The sequence below is a fragment of the Globicephala melas genome, chromosome 4, assembly GCF_963455315.2.
Source record: "Globicephala melas chromosome 4, mGloMel1.2, whole genome shotgun sequence".
NCBI classification, from domain to species: domain Eukaryota; kingdom Metazoa; phylum Chordata; class Mammalia; order Artiodactyla; family Delphinidae; genus Globicephala; species Globicephala melas.
The window spans coordinates 4,262,833-4,280,387 of record NC_083317.1 but is presented as its reverse complement, the minus strand read 5'-3'; the positions used below and the strand labels follow the sequence as shown (position 1 = coordinate 4,280,387).

The 17,555-nt window shown below is 44.0% G+C and overlaps 1 protein-coding gene across 1 annotated transcript in view; it reads left to right on the top strand.

Annotated features, from left to right (window-relative positions):
* The first annotated feature begins 88 nt into the window (after positions 1-88).
* FAM3B (FAM3 metabolism regulating signaling molecule B) overlaps positions 89-17,555 on the top strand; it is a 54,389-nt gene continuing 36,922 nt past the window's right edge. Inside the window, exon 1 of the mRNA XM_030835452.3 lies at positions 89-322. Coding sequence (XP_030691312.1) covers positions 232-322 — 91 coding nt within the window. The 5' untranslated portion in view covers positions 89-231. The remainder of the gene's footprint in view (positions 323-17,555) is intronic.

The window sequence follows — 17,555 nt, the reverse complement described above, 5'->3', positions numbered from 1 at the left end:
GGTGACGGAACCCGGGGAACACGTGGGGAGGTGCGTGGGGGGCAGGAAAGGCGGTGATGGACGCAAAGGCCACACCCACACCCGGCATCTGCGACGCGGGAGAGGCTGTAGAGATGAGTTGCTTCACCTGCCGTCTGGCGGGAGGAGAAGCCCGTGCGGATTCGACGTGCGGTCCCAGAGCGGCGGGAGAGCCTGTGTAGACCCGGCCAGGCGTACGCGGCGGTGGCGGGGATGGCGTGGACGGCATGGGCGCGGCGCCGACTGCTCCCAGCGCGCGGAGACCAGAAGTGGCCAAGCGGCGAGACAGGAGGCGCAGCTCCGGGTCTGAAGGGGCCGGGGGCGGGGTGGGACAGAGGCGGGGGCGGGGTCAGGGCCGAAAGGAGACCCGGGCGGGATGCTGGGCGGGAAGGGACCGCGGGGCCCGGGCCGGGGTCGGCTGGGAAGCTGGCCGCCGAGCAGGCCTCCGAGGGTGGGAGCGGCACGCCAGGGGCTCTCAGGGACGAGCCCGAGGGTAGCGGCGCGGCTGATTTCCGGGGATGGAGAGCCTCACGTCGGGGATGCCCTGCACGGGTCGGACTCCAGTCCCCCGGCCTCCTCAGCGCGTGGGACACCTGCGCCCGCCTCCGTCCTCGTCCCCCGAGGGGGCCTGAGGGCGAACACCACTTGACCCAGGACCTCCCGGCTGGCTGCCACCTGCGCCCCCGACCCCACCTGAGCGGCCAGCGACCGCGCCCCCCGCAGAGGCTTCCAGAAGCTGCAGCGGGGGAGGGCGAGCCTCTGCTGTTCCCCGAAAGCATCAGCAGGCATTGGCGATTCCCGGGGGCGGGGGGGCGTGGCAAAGAGGAAAGGAGAGGTGGCAGCAGGTAGGGGGACCAGTGAGGGCTGTCAGAGTGACGTCATGAGAACCGCGTGGCTCGGGGACCCCAGGGGATTCTGCGCTCGTGACTTCTGCAAGGTCTCGTCCCTCCCTTTTTTCACTCCGTATACCTTCAGTTCTCCAACACCTCCCCGAGGAAAAGTGTTCAAAACGTTGCGATTCCAAGCTTCAACCGCCTCATTCTGAGGCGACTCCTGGAAGCGCCCCGGGCCGGGTGGATGTCTGGAGGGCTGCGATCTTCACAGGAAGAAGGAAGAGAATAGGGGGTGCTGTGATCCATGCGGGGGTCCAGGCAGTATGCTCTTGGCCTGATAAGGGGTGCTTTGCGTTCAGGAAAGGAGAAAGGCGGTCCTACACAGCTGAGAGCTGTGGACGTGTTGCAGCTCAGTCCATCTCACCAATCTCTGAGTTTCAGAAATGTTTTCCGTGTCGTTCCATTTAGCGGTTTTGGACTATTTCGTACCTATGCTGTTGAGATTTTTTGTTTAGTTTTCTTTCCCGAAGGATTTACATTTTTTCTCTTTGGAATATCCTAGGACAGGTGTCATACAGTGTTTCTTTGGTAGTCCCTTACGTTAATTTTTTCTAAATCAAAACTGAAATGCAGCTAGATTTTCTCTTGATCGCTTATGATAGTGAGAGACGAAATGACCCATGAAGATGATAATATCAACCATTTGTGGGGTGCCTCTCCTGCATCCGGCATCGTTCTAGGTTCCCTCTCTATTCTGTCCTCTGAGGTGTTGTGCCCCTCCCCCCACCCCCGCCATTGGCTCACACCCCAGACCACACAGCTGCTAAGGGAAAGAACTAGGAGAACCGAGTCAGTCTGATCCAGTTTCCATGCTCTTCCTCCTAAAGATTTCAGCCACTGAAGCCAACAAAAATAGTTTCATAAAGAGTGGAAACCAGCAACAAAGGAAAGGAACTTGGGCGCTGGGTTTTTGTTATTGTTTCTCGCGCGGCTTGTGCTCCAGGTGGGGTGTGTATAAGCAGAGAACTGATGCTCAGGTGACAGAAGGTCGAGGAGGGAGAGGCATGGCGTGTGGTCCCCACGGCCTCTGTGTGGTCAGTGTGTATTTCCCCTCGACCCTCGAGGACCTGGTGACCTCGGTATAGATACATCTTTATGAAAGGGGGCGCGACGCTCCGGGAAGGCAGGAGCCCCGACTGCAGGGTCCCAGGTTCTAGCTGAGTGGCTCTGGACGACTATCGTCCGCCTTGCGCACTCCAACTGCCTCACCCTACAAGGGGGGCGGCCGGGGATCTGGCGTCGAGCATAGGGTTTCACACTGCTCAGGGGGGCTTACAGCACCACCCACGCCAAGCACTAGACAGTTAGATGCCCCTGTAAATTATAGTACTGGTTTATATTACACTTTCGGCCAAAACTTCTTTTCCAGTCTCCAAATGGACCCTCCCTTCAGCAAATGGGCAACAGTCACTCCAGCCTCCCCTAGGAGCTCGTCACTCACTTCTGGATCTATCACTCGAGCTCATGAAAATCGGGTGCCTTTTCTCCCCACAAATGAGTCACCTGTGAAGCCTAACTTCCGCTTCAGTTTCTCACTGTCTCGCTGTGTCAACCGCGGCAGCGTGATGGTGCCGGAAATATATAGGAAACATTTTAAACCGTGGGATAAAAACACCCCCAGTCACAATTACAGGGATCAGAACAGTCGAAAACTTTGGGCTTTTCCCAATACCTTACGTGTTTCAAAGTGGATTTCTGCAGCGAAGGGCGGGACCCAGCTCTTGGTTTCTGCAGGCAAAATCTTTCCCAATGAAAACTCCAAGGTCACCACGGATTATCTGCACAAACACTGGGGCCTTTAGGAGACTGTCAGAGAAACAGTCTGCAAGTAACAACTTGACAACAAAAACAAACAAGACCAGTTCCAAGTGTCCAGATGCACCGCTCTGGACACACCCACCAGTCCTTCCCACGAGCAGTGGCTATTCATAGAGAAACCCCGGGTACAGTCAGCGTGGGACCTTCAAGTGTGCGTTACCATCTGGCCCATCCAGGTTGCAACCCAGAACACGGAAGCAGCCCAGAATGGTGACGGAAAGGAGGTCAGAGGGGTGTCTTTACACTCTCAGCTCACTGTTCCCGGCTTCTTGGGGCCCCATTCAGACTCAGAGGTCTACACCTTCTGCCAAGCCAGAGTCCACAGACCCTGGATGGCTCTCTTCCTCCCTACCCATTGCAGACCAGGAAGCTGCTGACGGAGTTGTGATTAGGAAGAGCGTTGAAAGTTTTCACCCAAGAGGTACCTTCCCCAGTCTCGGGCTTCCTCCCTCTCCCTCCCTCATCTTGCTCCAGGGCAGCCCGATGTCCCACTTGTCATCACCCCCAGCATCCCTGGCTCCGGCGTCCTGACATCACCAGTGCCTCCCCCCACAGTGCACTGCATGACCCCTGCGCGAGAGGCTTTACGGGTCACTGTACACGTACTCGGCCCCTCTCCCTTGCCGAGAGTTTTCCTTTCTGCAGGTGGGTCCTCCCTAGGACCCTGTGTTGCTGCTTCACTTTTCATAACCTTGCACTAAAAGGTGAGCTGCCTAAGACCCAGGTCTTTGTCAGTTTTGTCCCCTGATGCATTTGGGGGGCTTAAATAGTGCCTGCCATCTAGTAGAAGCTTCATAAACATTTGGCGAATTGAATTGGATTGAACTGAGACCTGTAACTCCACAGAGCTGCTCTGTCTGGGTTTCTGGGCCCTCAACGCAAGGTTGGAAGAGCTCTGAAGGGTCAGCCCTTCCACCCTCCTATGGCCTTACAGGATGTGTTCCAGGACATGAAGAGCCTTTGCTTTTCTCGTAGTTGATCAGCTTGCCAGGGTCCTGAACTTCGCTCCCAACTCAGCCGAGTTTCTGGCTGCCTCAAAGCCTTATAGGACCAAGTGCAACATGCATAAATAATGAAATGTCCGGGTGCCTACTAGCTGCAGGTGGTCTGCGCTGGTACAGTCCATGCCTTAGCTCACTTAATATCAGCAGCTCTGAAAATGGTGTTATTCTTACCATTTCACAGATTAAAAACAAAACCCCGAGGGACTTTCCTGGTGGTCCAGTGGTTAAGACTCCGCACTCCCAATGCAGGGGGCCTGGGTTTGATCCCTGGTCAGGGACCTAGGTCCCGCATGCCGCAACTGAAGATCCCGCGTGCCGCAACTAAGACCTGGTGCAAACAAATTAATTAATTAATTTAAAAAACCCCAAACCCTGAGGTTTAAGGATATTAAATTAGTTGCTCCAAATCCCTTAGTGCAGTGTGGGACACTGGTGGAAACCCAGGTCTGTCTGACTCCAGATCCAGTATCTCTGGCCCTTTCATTTCTAAAGGGTCTGCTCAGTATTTTAGTCAGACAGCCTAAAGCAGCCATCCTCAAACTTTTTCATCTCAGGACCCCTCTGCACACTTAAAAGTGACTGAAGACCCAGAAAAGTTTTTGTTTCTGTAGGTTACACATTTGAAATTAAAAGTGAGGACATTTAAAAATATTTGTTAACTGATTTAAAAATAATACTAGAGTATTGCATGTTAACATAAATGTTTTTATGAAAAATAATTTTACTTTCCCAAACAAAATATCTAGTGAAAAGAGTGGCATTGTTTTACACTTTTGCAAATCTCTTTAATGTCCTTAGCAGAAGACAGCTGGGTTCCCACAGCGCCTTTTGTATTCAGTCTGTTGAAATATGTTGTTTTGGTTGAAGGATTGGCAAAACTCTGGCCTCACATAGATATGTAGTCGGAACAGTGTGGAGTATCTTAATATCCTTCTCACATAATTGTGGACATCCTTCTTTGATACTATGCCAAAATCCAACAAATGGTAATTTCTTAAAGATGAATTGCAACGTAGAATCTAAAAGTGAATGTTTCTTACTCTGTTACGTGAAAATGTACTGGTCTGTTTGGCACTTGGAACGGGTCTTTTGTCCTTGCATGATTTTGTATCATTCTGCATCCATCATTTGGAAAATGCTGGTTCACTGAGTCATGTAGACCTTCTCAGTATACGGTAGAAAGCTCCACCATACACTCCTGGGAGGATGAGAGTGGGAAAGGCAATTAATGTTATAGTGTATAAGTTTCGACCTTGCAAATTCCCTGAATGGTCTCATGGACCCTCCAGGGGTCCTCTGACCATACTTTGAGAACTGCTGGTCTGTAGTATAAACCGAATGGTCATTGACCACAAAGCCCTGTGAGAGGACACAAAAGAAATAAAAAATTAAATCCAGTGATCCTAACACTTAAAAAAAAAGTATGTTTAATTCAGTATGTGAAATTAAGGAAAGACAAAAAAAAAAAAAGCAGTGAGCACTTAATTTTACAAAGCAGTAAGAAAAACCAAAACGCTTTGGGTCTCATCCTCTGTTTGTGTACATATGCATGAGTGATGATGTCCAATCTGTGCAGCTACTCGTGACCCCAAGTCACAGCCATGCCATGGCTCCTAGACCAGCCTCCTGTGAGCGGAGGGTAGCTGGAGAGTCTGGGATGATGAGAAGCATGTGGGGAAGAGAGGCAGCAGCGAGAAAGAGAGGCTTGGTGGAAGCCTTGAAGGAAGAGCAGGATACAGTGTAGTGGGGGAGTGTGTCCAGGTTGAGACAGGACCACAGACTGTTCCCTCCAATCTCCCTGAAGAAGGGTGAACACAGCTCGCAGTGTGGGCAGCCAGTCAGAGCCCAGGGCGGGCCACTCCGGGTCTGAAATGGCACTTGACCAGCGTGGCTTGGGTGCTGCGTTGGCCAGACTGAGCTGTAAATGTGCTTCTGTGGCACCCTCCAGCTCTGTCATCTGTCCCCTACAATAAACCTACATCATTGAAGTATACTTTATATGCGTAAAATACACACAATAGCCCTATAACTTCCACCCAAATAAAGAACTTCTCCATCGCACCGGTAAGTTTTCCCCGTGCCCTTTCCCATTGAATATCTTTCCAACCCTGTGCTCAGAGGAAACCACTATTCTATCTTTTTTCACCACAGATTAGTTTTATCCACTCTTGAACTTCATCTAAATGTGATCAGTCATTCAGTAGGTATGCATATTGTTTTTGAGAGTTATCCATGTTGTTGCACTTATCAGCAGTGCATTCTTTTTTTTTTTTTAAATCAGTGAGTATTTTACCCTAAGTATACCACAATTTGTTTATCTGTTTTCCTGTTGATGGACTTTTGGGTTATATCTGGGTTTTGACTATAATCTTCTGTGGATACTATGAACATAAATGCATGCAGTTTGTTTTCTAGGGGATAGCCTTGGGGTGGAGTTGCTGCATTGTATGCTAAGTGTATGTTTAACTTTATTGGATACAACAGCAGAATACACATTCTTCTCAAGCTCACATGGAATGGTCACCAAGATAGAGCACATTCTGGACCATAAAACACACTTTAACAACTATAAAGGAATAGAAATTATACAACATCTGTTGTCAGACTATGATGGAATTAAACTAAAACTCAATAACAGAAAGATATCTGGAAAATCCAAAAATACATGGAGATTAAACAACACACTTCTAAATAACACATGGGTCAAAGAAGAATTCTCAAGAGAAATTTTAAAATATTTTGGACCAAATGAAAATGAAAACACAACTTATCAAAATTTGTGGAATGTGGCCAAAGCAGTACTTAGACAACATTTATAGCATTGAATGCATGTATTAGAAAAGAAGAAAGATCTAAAGTTAATAACCTAAGTTTCTACCTTAGGAAACTAGAAAATGAAAAGCAAATCAAATCCAAAGTAAGTACAAGAAAACAAATAATAAGAATTAGGGCAATAAAATAGAAAATAGGAAATCAATTAAACCAAACACTAGTTCTTTGAAAAAATCAATAAAATTGATAAGCCTCTAATCAGACTAAGATAAAACAAGAGGGAACATAAATTACCAATATCAGAAATTAAATTGAAACCATCAGTACAGATCCTATGGACATTAAAAGGATAATAAAGGAATACTGTGAACAACTTCTATGCCCACAAATTTCATACTCTAGATGAAATGGGCGAATTCCTTAAAAGACACAATTTGCCAAAACTCACACCAGAAGAAATAGCCAATTTGAATCAGCCTATATTCATTAAAGAAATTGAATCAATAATTAATAACATTCCAAAACAGAAAGTACCAGGCCCAAATGGGTTCACTGGTGAATTCTGACAAACATTTGAGGAAGAAATTGTAATAATTCTCTACACTCTCTTTCAGAAGATAGAGGGAATACTTCCAACTCATTCTGGGAGGCTATCATTACCCTATTATCAAAACCAGATAAAGACATTACAAGAAAAGAAAACTATAGACCAGTATCTTTCGTGAACATAAAGGCAAAATTTCTCAACAAAATATTAGCAAATAAATGGGCTTCCCTGGTGGCGCAGTGGTTGAGAGTCTGCCTGCCGATGCAGGGGACGCGGGTTCGTGCCCCGGTCCGGGAGGATCCCACGTGCCACGGAGCGGCTGGGCCCGTGAGCCATGGCCTCTGAGCCTGCGCGTCCGGAGCCTGTGCTCCTCGACGGGAGAGGCCACAGCAGTGAGAGGCCCGCGTACCGCAAAAAAAAAAAAAAAAAAAATATTAGCAAATAAAATCCAACAATGTATAAACAGAATTTTACACCACAACCAAGCAGGCTTTATCTTAGCTCTGCAGGAGTGAATCAATATTTAAAAATCAATTCGTGTAATCCATCACATGAACAGGCTGAAAAAGACAAATCACATGATTGTATTAATAGATGCAGAAAAAGCATTTGACAAAATCCACCACACCCACAACACAGAGTTCATGATTAAAACTCCCAGGAAACTAGAAATACAGAGGAGCTGCCTCAACTTGATAAAGAATATCTACAAAATAATCTACAGCTAACATCGTATTTAATGGTGAGAAACTCGAGGCTTTCCCACGGAGATCAGGTACAAGGCAAGGATGTCCCCTCTCACTACTCCAGTACTGGACATTCTATCTATTCATTAAGACTAATAAGAAAAAGAAAGAAAAGGTATACACATTGGGGAGGAAGAACTAAAACTGTCTTTGTTCACAGATGACATGATCATCTATGTAGAAAATTCAAAGAATCAACAAAAAAACTTTGGGAACTAAGTGATTATAGCAAGGTTGCAGGATACAAAGTTTATCAATTTGACATAAAAGTCCACCTTTTTCTATATATCAGCAATGAACAAGTGGAATTTGAAATTAAGAACACAATACCTTTGAATTAGCACCCCCCAAAATGAAATACTTAGGTATAAATCTAATAAAAGGTGTACAAAATCTATATGAGGAAAACTACAGAACTCTGATGAACAAAATCAAAGAAAAACTGGATAAATGGAGAGATATTCTATGTTTGCAGACAGACTCAATATTTTGAAGATGTCAGTTCTTCCCAACTTGATCTATAGATTCAATGCCATCCCAATCAAAGCCCTTATTTTGTGCATGTTGGCAAACTGATTCTAAAGTTTATTTGTAGAGGCAAAAGACCCAGAATAGCCAACACAATATTGAAGGAAAAGAACAAAGTCAGAAGATTGTCACTACCCGACTCCAATACTTACTGTAAAGCTACAATAATCAAGGCAGTGTGATATGGGTGAAAGAAAAGGCAAATAGATCAAGGGAACAGAATAGAGAGCTCAGAAATAGACCTGCATTAAGTATAATTAACTGATCTTTGACAAAGGAGCAAAGGCAATACAGTGGAAAAAAGATAGTCTCTTTAACAAATGGTGCTGAAACAACTGGACATTCACATGCAAAAAATGAATCTAGACACAAATCTTACACCCTTTACAAAAATAAATTCAAAACTATAAAATTCCTAGAAGTTAACGTGGGAGAAAACCTACATGGTCTTGGGTATGGTGATCAGCCTTTTTAGATGCAATGCCAAAGGTACCTTCCATGAAAGAAATCATTGATAAGCTGGACTTATTAAAATTGGATCCTACTACCCTGAAAAAGACAATGTCTAGAGAATTGTAAGACAAACTGCAGACCTTTAACAATCTGATGAAGGACTGTTATCCAAAATATACAAAGAACTCAAAACTCAACAACAAGAATACAGACAACCGGTTAAAGTGGGCCAAAGACCTTACCAGACACCTCACCAAAGAAGATACACAGATGGCAAATAAGCATAGGGAAAGATGCTCCACATCATATGTCATCAGGGAAATGCAAATTAGAACAAAAATAAGTTACCAAAACACACCTATCTGAATGGCCAAAATCTTGAACACTGACAACACCAAATGCTGACAGGGATGTGGAGCAACAGGAACTCTCGTGCATTGTTGGTGGGAATGCAAAATGGTCCAGTCACTTTGGAAAATAGTTTGGCAGGTTCTTACAAAACTAAACATATGCTAACCATACGATCTAGCATTTGTACTCCTTTGTACTCACCCAAAGGACTTGAAAATTTATGTTCATAGGAAAACCTGCACCCAGATGTTTATAGTAGCTTTATTAATAATTGCCCGTCCTTGGAAGTAACCAAGATTTCCTTTAGTACGTGAGTGGATAAAGAAACTGGTATGTTTAGACAATGGAATATTTCAATGCTGAAAGGAAGTGAGCTATTAAGTCATAAAAAGATACGGAGGAACCTTAAATGTATAGTACTAAGTGACAAAAGCCAATCTGAGAAGACTATGCACTGTATGGTTCCAACTACATGACATTCTGGAAAAGACAAAATTACGGAGACAATAAAATAATCAGTGATTGGCAGGGAGTGGGTTGGAAGGGTGACTAGGCAGGGCAGAGGGGTTTTAAGGCAGGGAAATCACTCTGTATGAGTCCATAATGATGAATATATGTCATTATACATTTGTGCAAACGTGTGCAAAACCGAGAGTGAAGTCTAATGTAAACTAGACTTTTGGTGTTCATGATGTGTCGGTTCATTATAATGATGTGTAGGTTCATCAATTCTTACAAATATACACTCTGGTGGGGATGTTGATAATGCAGGACAGGAGATATATAGGAAATTCTGCATCTTCCCCTGAATTTTGCTGTGAACCTAAAACGGCTCTAAAATTTTTGTGTTAATTAAAAAAAAAAAAAGACGTCTAGTATGTTTAGGTCCCAAGACATTAAGGTGTGGTCGAGACCATCCTCTGCTCCGAATGCCTTTCATTTGTAACCCTTGTTGGAAGAAGGAAACCAAGGTTGGTGAGGTTGGTCTTTATTACCTTTAATTGGATGATTCCTTCCCTGTTTCTGATCTTCCCCCTTCCCAGGGTCCTGTAGATCCTCCTGTCTCCTGGGCTCTGCCCCTTGAGCAGCCTTCTGGGTCCTCATCTCAGATCAGCTCCATAACCCCACTCTCCTCGCAGGGTACTGCCGCCTCCTGACTTGCCGTCTCTTACCGCGGAAATCAGTGGTTTGCGCGTTATCCACGTGTTCACCAGAGACCTGTGAAGAAGCCCCTCTGTGTCAGGCTCTGTTCCAGGCCCTGGGGTCCCAGAGATGCTCACAATGAGGCCTTGCCTTTGTGGAGCTTATATCCTGCCGAAGGAGACAGACAGTAAACAGCCTCCCAAACAAGGAAAAAAATTCGGATGGGGATAAGAGCAGTGAAGAAGAGCCATGGGGAGTGACGGGTGGGTCCAGGGAAGCCCTCTCGCAGGAGCCCCCTTTGTGTGCAGATGTGACCGTCAGGAAGGAGACATTGATAGCCTCAACCACCGGTCTCAGGGGTAGTCTGAGGGCCTTTTGATGTCCTCTTCTCCGTATCTTTTACATCTCCTGCTTGTTTTCCTCTTTCACTGTAACGTCCTTCTAACACCCCAGCATCCTGGTGCTCTCCACCAGTCTGAGCTCACCATCGCGCTGTGCCCCCAGGGATGCGCCCCCCGGCCCTGTGGAAGCATACCAGGAAGCCACATTTTACCCAAGGGCACTTGTTAACCCCCCCGAGTTGGAGCTGAGGAGTCTGACAGTAGACTCTGCACACTAAGTAATCGGGAGCCCAAGTCCATTGACGTAGACGTTAACCTCAAGTGAACACCTTGTGTTGAATTATATCCTATTTTGAATTGACTGGGTTGTCCAGAGATTTTCAAGCCTTGAATATATACAATTTTAAAAGATGGTCCTGGTGTGGTAATGACTCAGACCCCTAGCAAAAGCAAACACATATCTTTTCTGGAGAAAATTACTTTCACTAGCCTCAAGACATTCTTCTATATAGTTCTTTAAATGCACTCTCTCCAGTGCACCTCCAGGAAAACAGCTTCCAAGTATTTCAGACAAATCAGGATCATCAGATGTAGGCTGTTTATTAGGTAGGCTGATTATGACTAATGAACTAAAAGCAGCCTTTGAGATGCCTTCAGGAAACAGAATTTTATAAAAAGTCATTAACAGTTTTGAAAAAGAACCCAATAGAATTTCTAGAAATAAAAAAATGCACAGTAACAAACTCAAGGAACAGGTTTAGCAGCAGATTCCATAGAGCTGAACACGTAATTAGTGAACTGGAGGGAAAGTCAGAAAAAGCTACACACGGAGCAAATAAAGACAAAGGGTGAGTGATGTTAGGGAGACCCAGTGATAAGGTCTCACAGCTGCAGAAGGAGAAGAGGGGAAGTTCGTTTCCAGAAATTTCTGGACATTTCAATGCATTTAATCTCCAGCTGTATGATAAATAAGAAAAAACAGAATTGACTTCATTGTAAAGAAGTTAAATCTAATTCTGTAAAAAAAATATTTTTAAGCCTTAACATTTTATGTGCTACAGCTTTCTGAGATGGAGAATTAAACTTAGGAAGCGAGGTTATTCACAGATACAAGTAGATGGAATTTAAGGGTCATGACTATTAAAATACTATTACTAGAGGCCCTGGAGTTGTCCTGTTGCTGTGATTTAAGCAAGTAGATAAACTCACAGAGGGAATAAGTGTGGAGTCACTTGGAATCCTGGAGAATCCTCGCTCATTCACTGATGAACTTTGTGACATTTGATGTTTCACTTTGCCATTTGCAAAATGGTTCAGATGTCTTCCCTTTGGCCTATTGTGCAGTTGAAAAAGATTTCTCAGTGAAACGTCCAGAACAGAGCATGTCCCGTGGTGGGGCGCTCCATGGCTGGAGGGTGGTAACTGTCATGAACAGTCAGCTGAGTTCAAAGTGCATGTGGAAAGTAAACATGACCTTCTTTACAAAACAGAAACAGACTCACAGACTTAGAGACCAGACTTATGGTTACCAGGGGGAAGGGCGTGGGGGAGGGATAGAATAGATTGGGAGTTTGGGACTGACATGTACACACTGCTATATTTAAAACAGATAACCAACAAGGACCTACTGTATAGCACAGGGGACTCTGCTCAGTACTCTGTAATAACCTAAATGGGGGAAAAAAATTGAAAAAGAATAGATACATGTATATGGATAACTGAATCACTTTGCTGTACACCTGAAACTAACACAACATTGCTAATTATACTAATTACTAATATATACTAATTACTAATTACTAATATACTAATTATACTAATTACTAATATATACTAATTACTAATATACTAATTACTAATATACTCCAATATAAACTAAAAAATTTTTTTAAATATTAATAAAAACATTCATGTGGGAAGTAAACATGCAAGAATTGCTAGGAAATACCTAAGCAGAAGGAAATAAGGCAGAAATAACAGAATATAAAGTCAGACATGGACATGATTACACATGGGACTTAGTATGAGGAAGGGGCATTTCAGACCAATGGAGGGAGATTTTCATTCAACAAACAGTGAACAACTAGCTGGCCAGCTGGAGGAAAATAAGTTTGGATTTCCATCCAAATTTAATCTAGAGGGATCAAATATTTTAGTTAAAAGATAAGAAAATATGGGGAAAGGGAGGGAGAAAAAGGCCTTTCTAAGCAAAACAAAGCTCAACAAACTGTAAAAAGAAAAATAAAAAATGTTTTAACTGCCTAGGGGGAAAAATTTCATACTCAACAACAAACAGGGAAGAAGATTTTTTATTACCTACAATAAGGAAATAATAAATATAGGATTGTAAAAGCTATAATACACAATTTAGTATTATATATCCATACGTACAGGAGATGTCCCTTTGTGTAGAAAGCAAGGGCGCTTTACACTATATTTATATATGCGAGGGTGTCCGCTCCCTTCTCAGCTCCTTGCTATTTTGGTTGTTTCATATCGAAGTGTTTTAAGGAAAGCCTCTTCTTTTTTTTCTTTTTTTTTTTAACACTCCACACTTCCAACACAAAGGGCACAGTTTCGATCCCTGGTAGGGGAACTAAGATCCCACATTCCACATGGCATGGCTAAATAAAAAAAATAAATAAAAGAAGAGAAAAAGAAAAAAAAGAAAGAATGCTTAATTGAGACCTTAGAGTACCATCCCCTGACCAGCCGTGCCAACTTGGATTGATTTGTAGTGACTGTGGACACTGTATTGAAAAGGGTTCTATGATTTCATCCAGACTCAGTAGGAAAGATGCTCAGTTTGGGACTTTCCTGGTGGCGCAGTGGATAAGACTCCACTCTCCCAATGCAGGAGGTCCAGGTTCGCTACCTGGTCAGGGAACTAGGTCCCACATGCATGCCGCAGCTAAGTTTGCCTGCCACAACTAAGGAGACTGCGAGTCACAACGAAGGAGCCCTGGAGCCACAACTAAGGAGCCTGCCTGCCACAAATAAGACTCGGCACAACCAAATAAATAAAAATCAATCAATCTGTTTTTTTAAAAAGAACAGAGTCACACATTTATTTTTATTCTATTTTTGGCTGTGTTGGGTCTTCGTTTCTGTGAGAGGGCTTTCTCTAGTTGTGGCGAGAGGGGGCCACTCTTCATCACGGTGCGCGGGCCTCTCACTACCACGGCCTCTCTTGTTGCGGAGCACAGGCTCCAGATGCGCCGGCTCAGTAGTTGTGGCTCATGGGCCTAGTTGCTCTGCGGCATGTGGGATCCTCCCAGACCAGGGCTCGAACCCGTGTCCCCTGCATTAGCAGGCAGATTCTCAACCACTGCACCATGAGGGAAGCCCCAGAACGTCTATTTTATTTTATTTCGGAAAGCCTCTTCTTAAACGGCAGTGCTTTCCCAAAGTAAGCAAGTAAGGTGAAAATCAAGCAGTAAAAAATTATCCTTGAAAAGCCTTTTTTAAAAAAAAAATTTAATATATTTATTTATTTATTCACTGGCTGCTTTGGGTCTTCGTTGCTGCGCGTGGGCTTTCTCTAGTTGTGGCGAGCGGGGGATACTCTGTTGCAGTGCGCGGACTTCTCGTTGCGGTGGCTTCTCTTTGTTGCGGAGCACAGGCTCTAGGTGAGCAGGCTTCAGTAGTTGTGGCACGTGGGCTCAGTAATTATGACTCACTGGCTCTAGAGTGCAGGCTCAGTAGTTGTGCTGCATGGGATCAGTTGCTCCACGGCATGTGGGATCTCCAGGGACCAGGGCTCAAACCCGTGTGTCCTGCATTAGCAGGCGGACTCTTTTTTTTTTTAATATAAATTTCTTTCTTTCTTTCTTTTTGACTTCGTCGGGTCTTTGTTGTTGCGGGCGGGCCTTCTCTAATTGCATTGAGCGGGGGCTACTCTTCACTGCAGTGCGCGGGCTTCTTATTGTGGTGGGTTCTCTTGTTGTGGAGCACGGGCTCTAGGCACGTGGGCTTCAGTAGTTGTGGCACATGGGCTCAGTAGTTCTGGTACACGGGCTTCAGTAGTTGTGGCGCATGGGCTTAGTTGCTCCGCGGCATGTGGGATCTTCCAGGACCGGGGCTCGAACCCGTGTCCCCTGCATTGGCAGGCAGATTCTTAACCACCGCGCCACCAGGGAAGTCCCCAGGCATATTCTTAACCACTGATCCACCAGGGAAGTCCCTGAAAAGCCTTTGAAATGAAACATGCACAAACACAGCTGGGGGGCAGGGGAGTGGGGCATGTCAGTGAATACAACATCCATCCGGGTCTGTTTTGGCAAAATCTCAGGATTACCAGTAGACAAGCCCAGCAGTTCTTCTAGGAATTTATTTATTTACTTGTTTCACATAAGTGAAACATTCTGTGTGAGAGGTTTTCATTACAGAGTAGTAGTCCTAACAAAAGGTGGAAAAGAAACAGCTGGTAAATTGTGGTCCATCTTTGCTGTAGGATGCTCTGCAGGTGTGGAAAGAATGAGGAAGAGCTCTGTGTACATAAGCAGCTCACTCTCCAAGGTATCTTGAGAAGCAAGATGTGGGTCAGAGTGAGAGGATGTTATGGTTTGTCAAAGTGTGGGGGGAAGATACTCTTATTTGTTGAATATGTACAGAGAACTTCTGGAAGGACACCCGAGAAATGAATAACCTTGGTTCTCTATTGGATAGGGAGGATGCAGGAGTAGGGAGGTGGTCTATCACTACCTACCTTTTAATATACGTTTACAAATTGAACTATGTTTATCTAGTCCACAAATTATTTCTCGAGGCTACTATAATCAGAAAAAAAAAAAGGCTAACAACTTAATAGAAAAATGGGCAACATATGTGACTATATAGTTCCTGGAAAAAGAAACGTGCACAACATAGGGAACTCTACTCAGTGCTCTGTGGTGACCTACACGAGAAGGAAATCCAAAAAATAGGGGATATATGTATACGTATAGCTGATTCACCTTGCGGTACGTATAAACTAGCACAATATTGTAAAGCAACTATACTCCAATAAGAAAACAACAAAAAATTAAAAAAAGAAATACACAAAGATCACAAATGGCTTTTAAACTTATGAAAGCATACCAAGGCCATCACTTTAATGAGAGAGCCAATTAGAACAATATTAAGATTTTTTTTCAACAATAGATTAGTATAGATCAAAAAGTTGGATAATACGGTGTGTTGGGAAAGGTATGAACAAAGGCATTCTTGTATGCTGATGGTGGGCGTGTAAATGGTATAACTTCTCTGTTGAGCTGTGGGAAATTTCTGATAAAATTCAGAATTCACATACCCTTTAATTCAGTAATTCACTTCCAGGAATTTGTTTTAAATCCACCCCAATATTTATGCCAAGACGGATGCACAAAGGTGTTCATTGCGGCATTATTAATAGCAGAAAAGACTGAAGATAACCAAAAATGCCCTTCTGCAGCCTACTTAAAGAATAGGTTCATGCAACAATAGAATATGTGGTTAAAAGATCCATAATCCAACAGTAAAAGATGGTTCATCAAACAATAAAAGAATAGAATAATAAAAGAATAGAACAATAAAACAGCAAAAGAATCCAGTGGTGGAATAGAATACAGGAGTCAAGAAGAGCAGGCCAAGTGTGTGTGTGCTTATGTACTATGCTCTCCGAGACATTATAAATAACGTAAAAGGTAAGTTGTGAAATACCATGTACAACATGATACCTCGTGTGTAAAAAGGATGAGGGAAATATATATGGGCTTGCGTAAGCAGAGAATAGCTCTGAAGACTATAGGGACAGTGGCAGTCTCTGAGGACGGAACTCTGGACCTGGGGGTGGGGGGCACATACCTGTGGAGGGGATCAGGCTTGCTGTGGGGCGAGGGGCTATTAGAGAGAGAAGAGCTTTGAAGATGAGCCGGTGGCCCAGGGAAACATGAGGTTGGGAGGGGGAGCGAAGCAGAGGGTGTATTATTTTTCAGTGCATGTTTATTTTCAAAATTTTAAAAGTAAAGTGGCTTTATAGTATGCTCAGGGAAATGCAACCACTTTTTCATTTTTATGTGTTTCCATTTTATATGCATCAGTGTCCCCTGGTTGTTCCTGCTTTTTCACTTACATGCATTTCATGTACATTTTTCATGTGTATTACAAGTAATGTTTGCCTCTGATACCTATCATTTTATACACTGAGATATCACCCACATCCTTCAGGATGACTACTAAAAGTTTTAAAGAACAGAAAATAATGTGTCAGTGAGGATGTGGAAAAATTGGAACACTTGTGCACTGTTATTAGGAGTGTAAAATGGTGCAGCCACTGTGGACAACAGTATGGCAGTTCCTCAGAAAAATTAAAATAGAATTACCATAGGATCTGGCATTCCCACTTCAGGTATATACCCAAAAGAACTGAAAAGATATTTACACCCCCATGTTCACAGCGGCATTCTTCACACTAGTTAAGTGGTGGAAACAACCCAAGTGTTCATCAAGGGATGAATGGAGAAACAAGATGTGGTCTATCTATACATGTCATGGAATATTATTTGGTCTTCAAAAGGGTTGAGATCCCGTCACATGCTACAACATGGATGAACCTTGAGGACATTACACTAAGGGAAATAAGCCAGTTATAACAAGACAAACACTGCGTGATTCCACTTATACGAGGCGTCTGAAGTAGTCAGAGTCTGCAAAGAGAAAATAGAACGGTGGTTTACCCGGTGCAGGGGGGGAAGGAGATGCGGAGTTGGTGATTAATAGTAGCAGAGCTTTAGTTTTGCAAGATGAAAAAGTTCTGGGGTTCTGTTGGGCAATAATGTGAATATCCTTAAGACTACTGAACTGTACACTTAAAAGTGTATGTTTTTTAATTTGGTGAAAGGTGATGAATTTTATGTTATGCACTTTTTGACCATGTTTAAAAAAAAAAAAAACTGAAAGCAAACCCAGAGACAAAAGCTCCG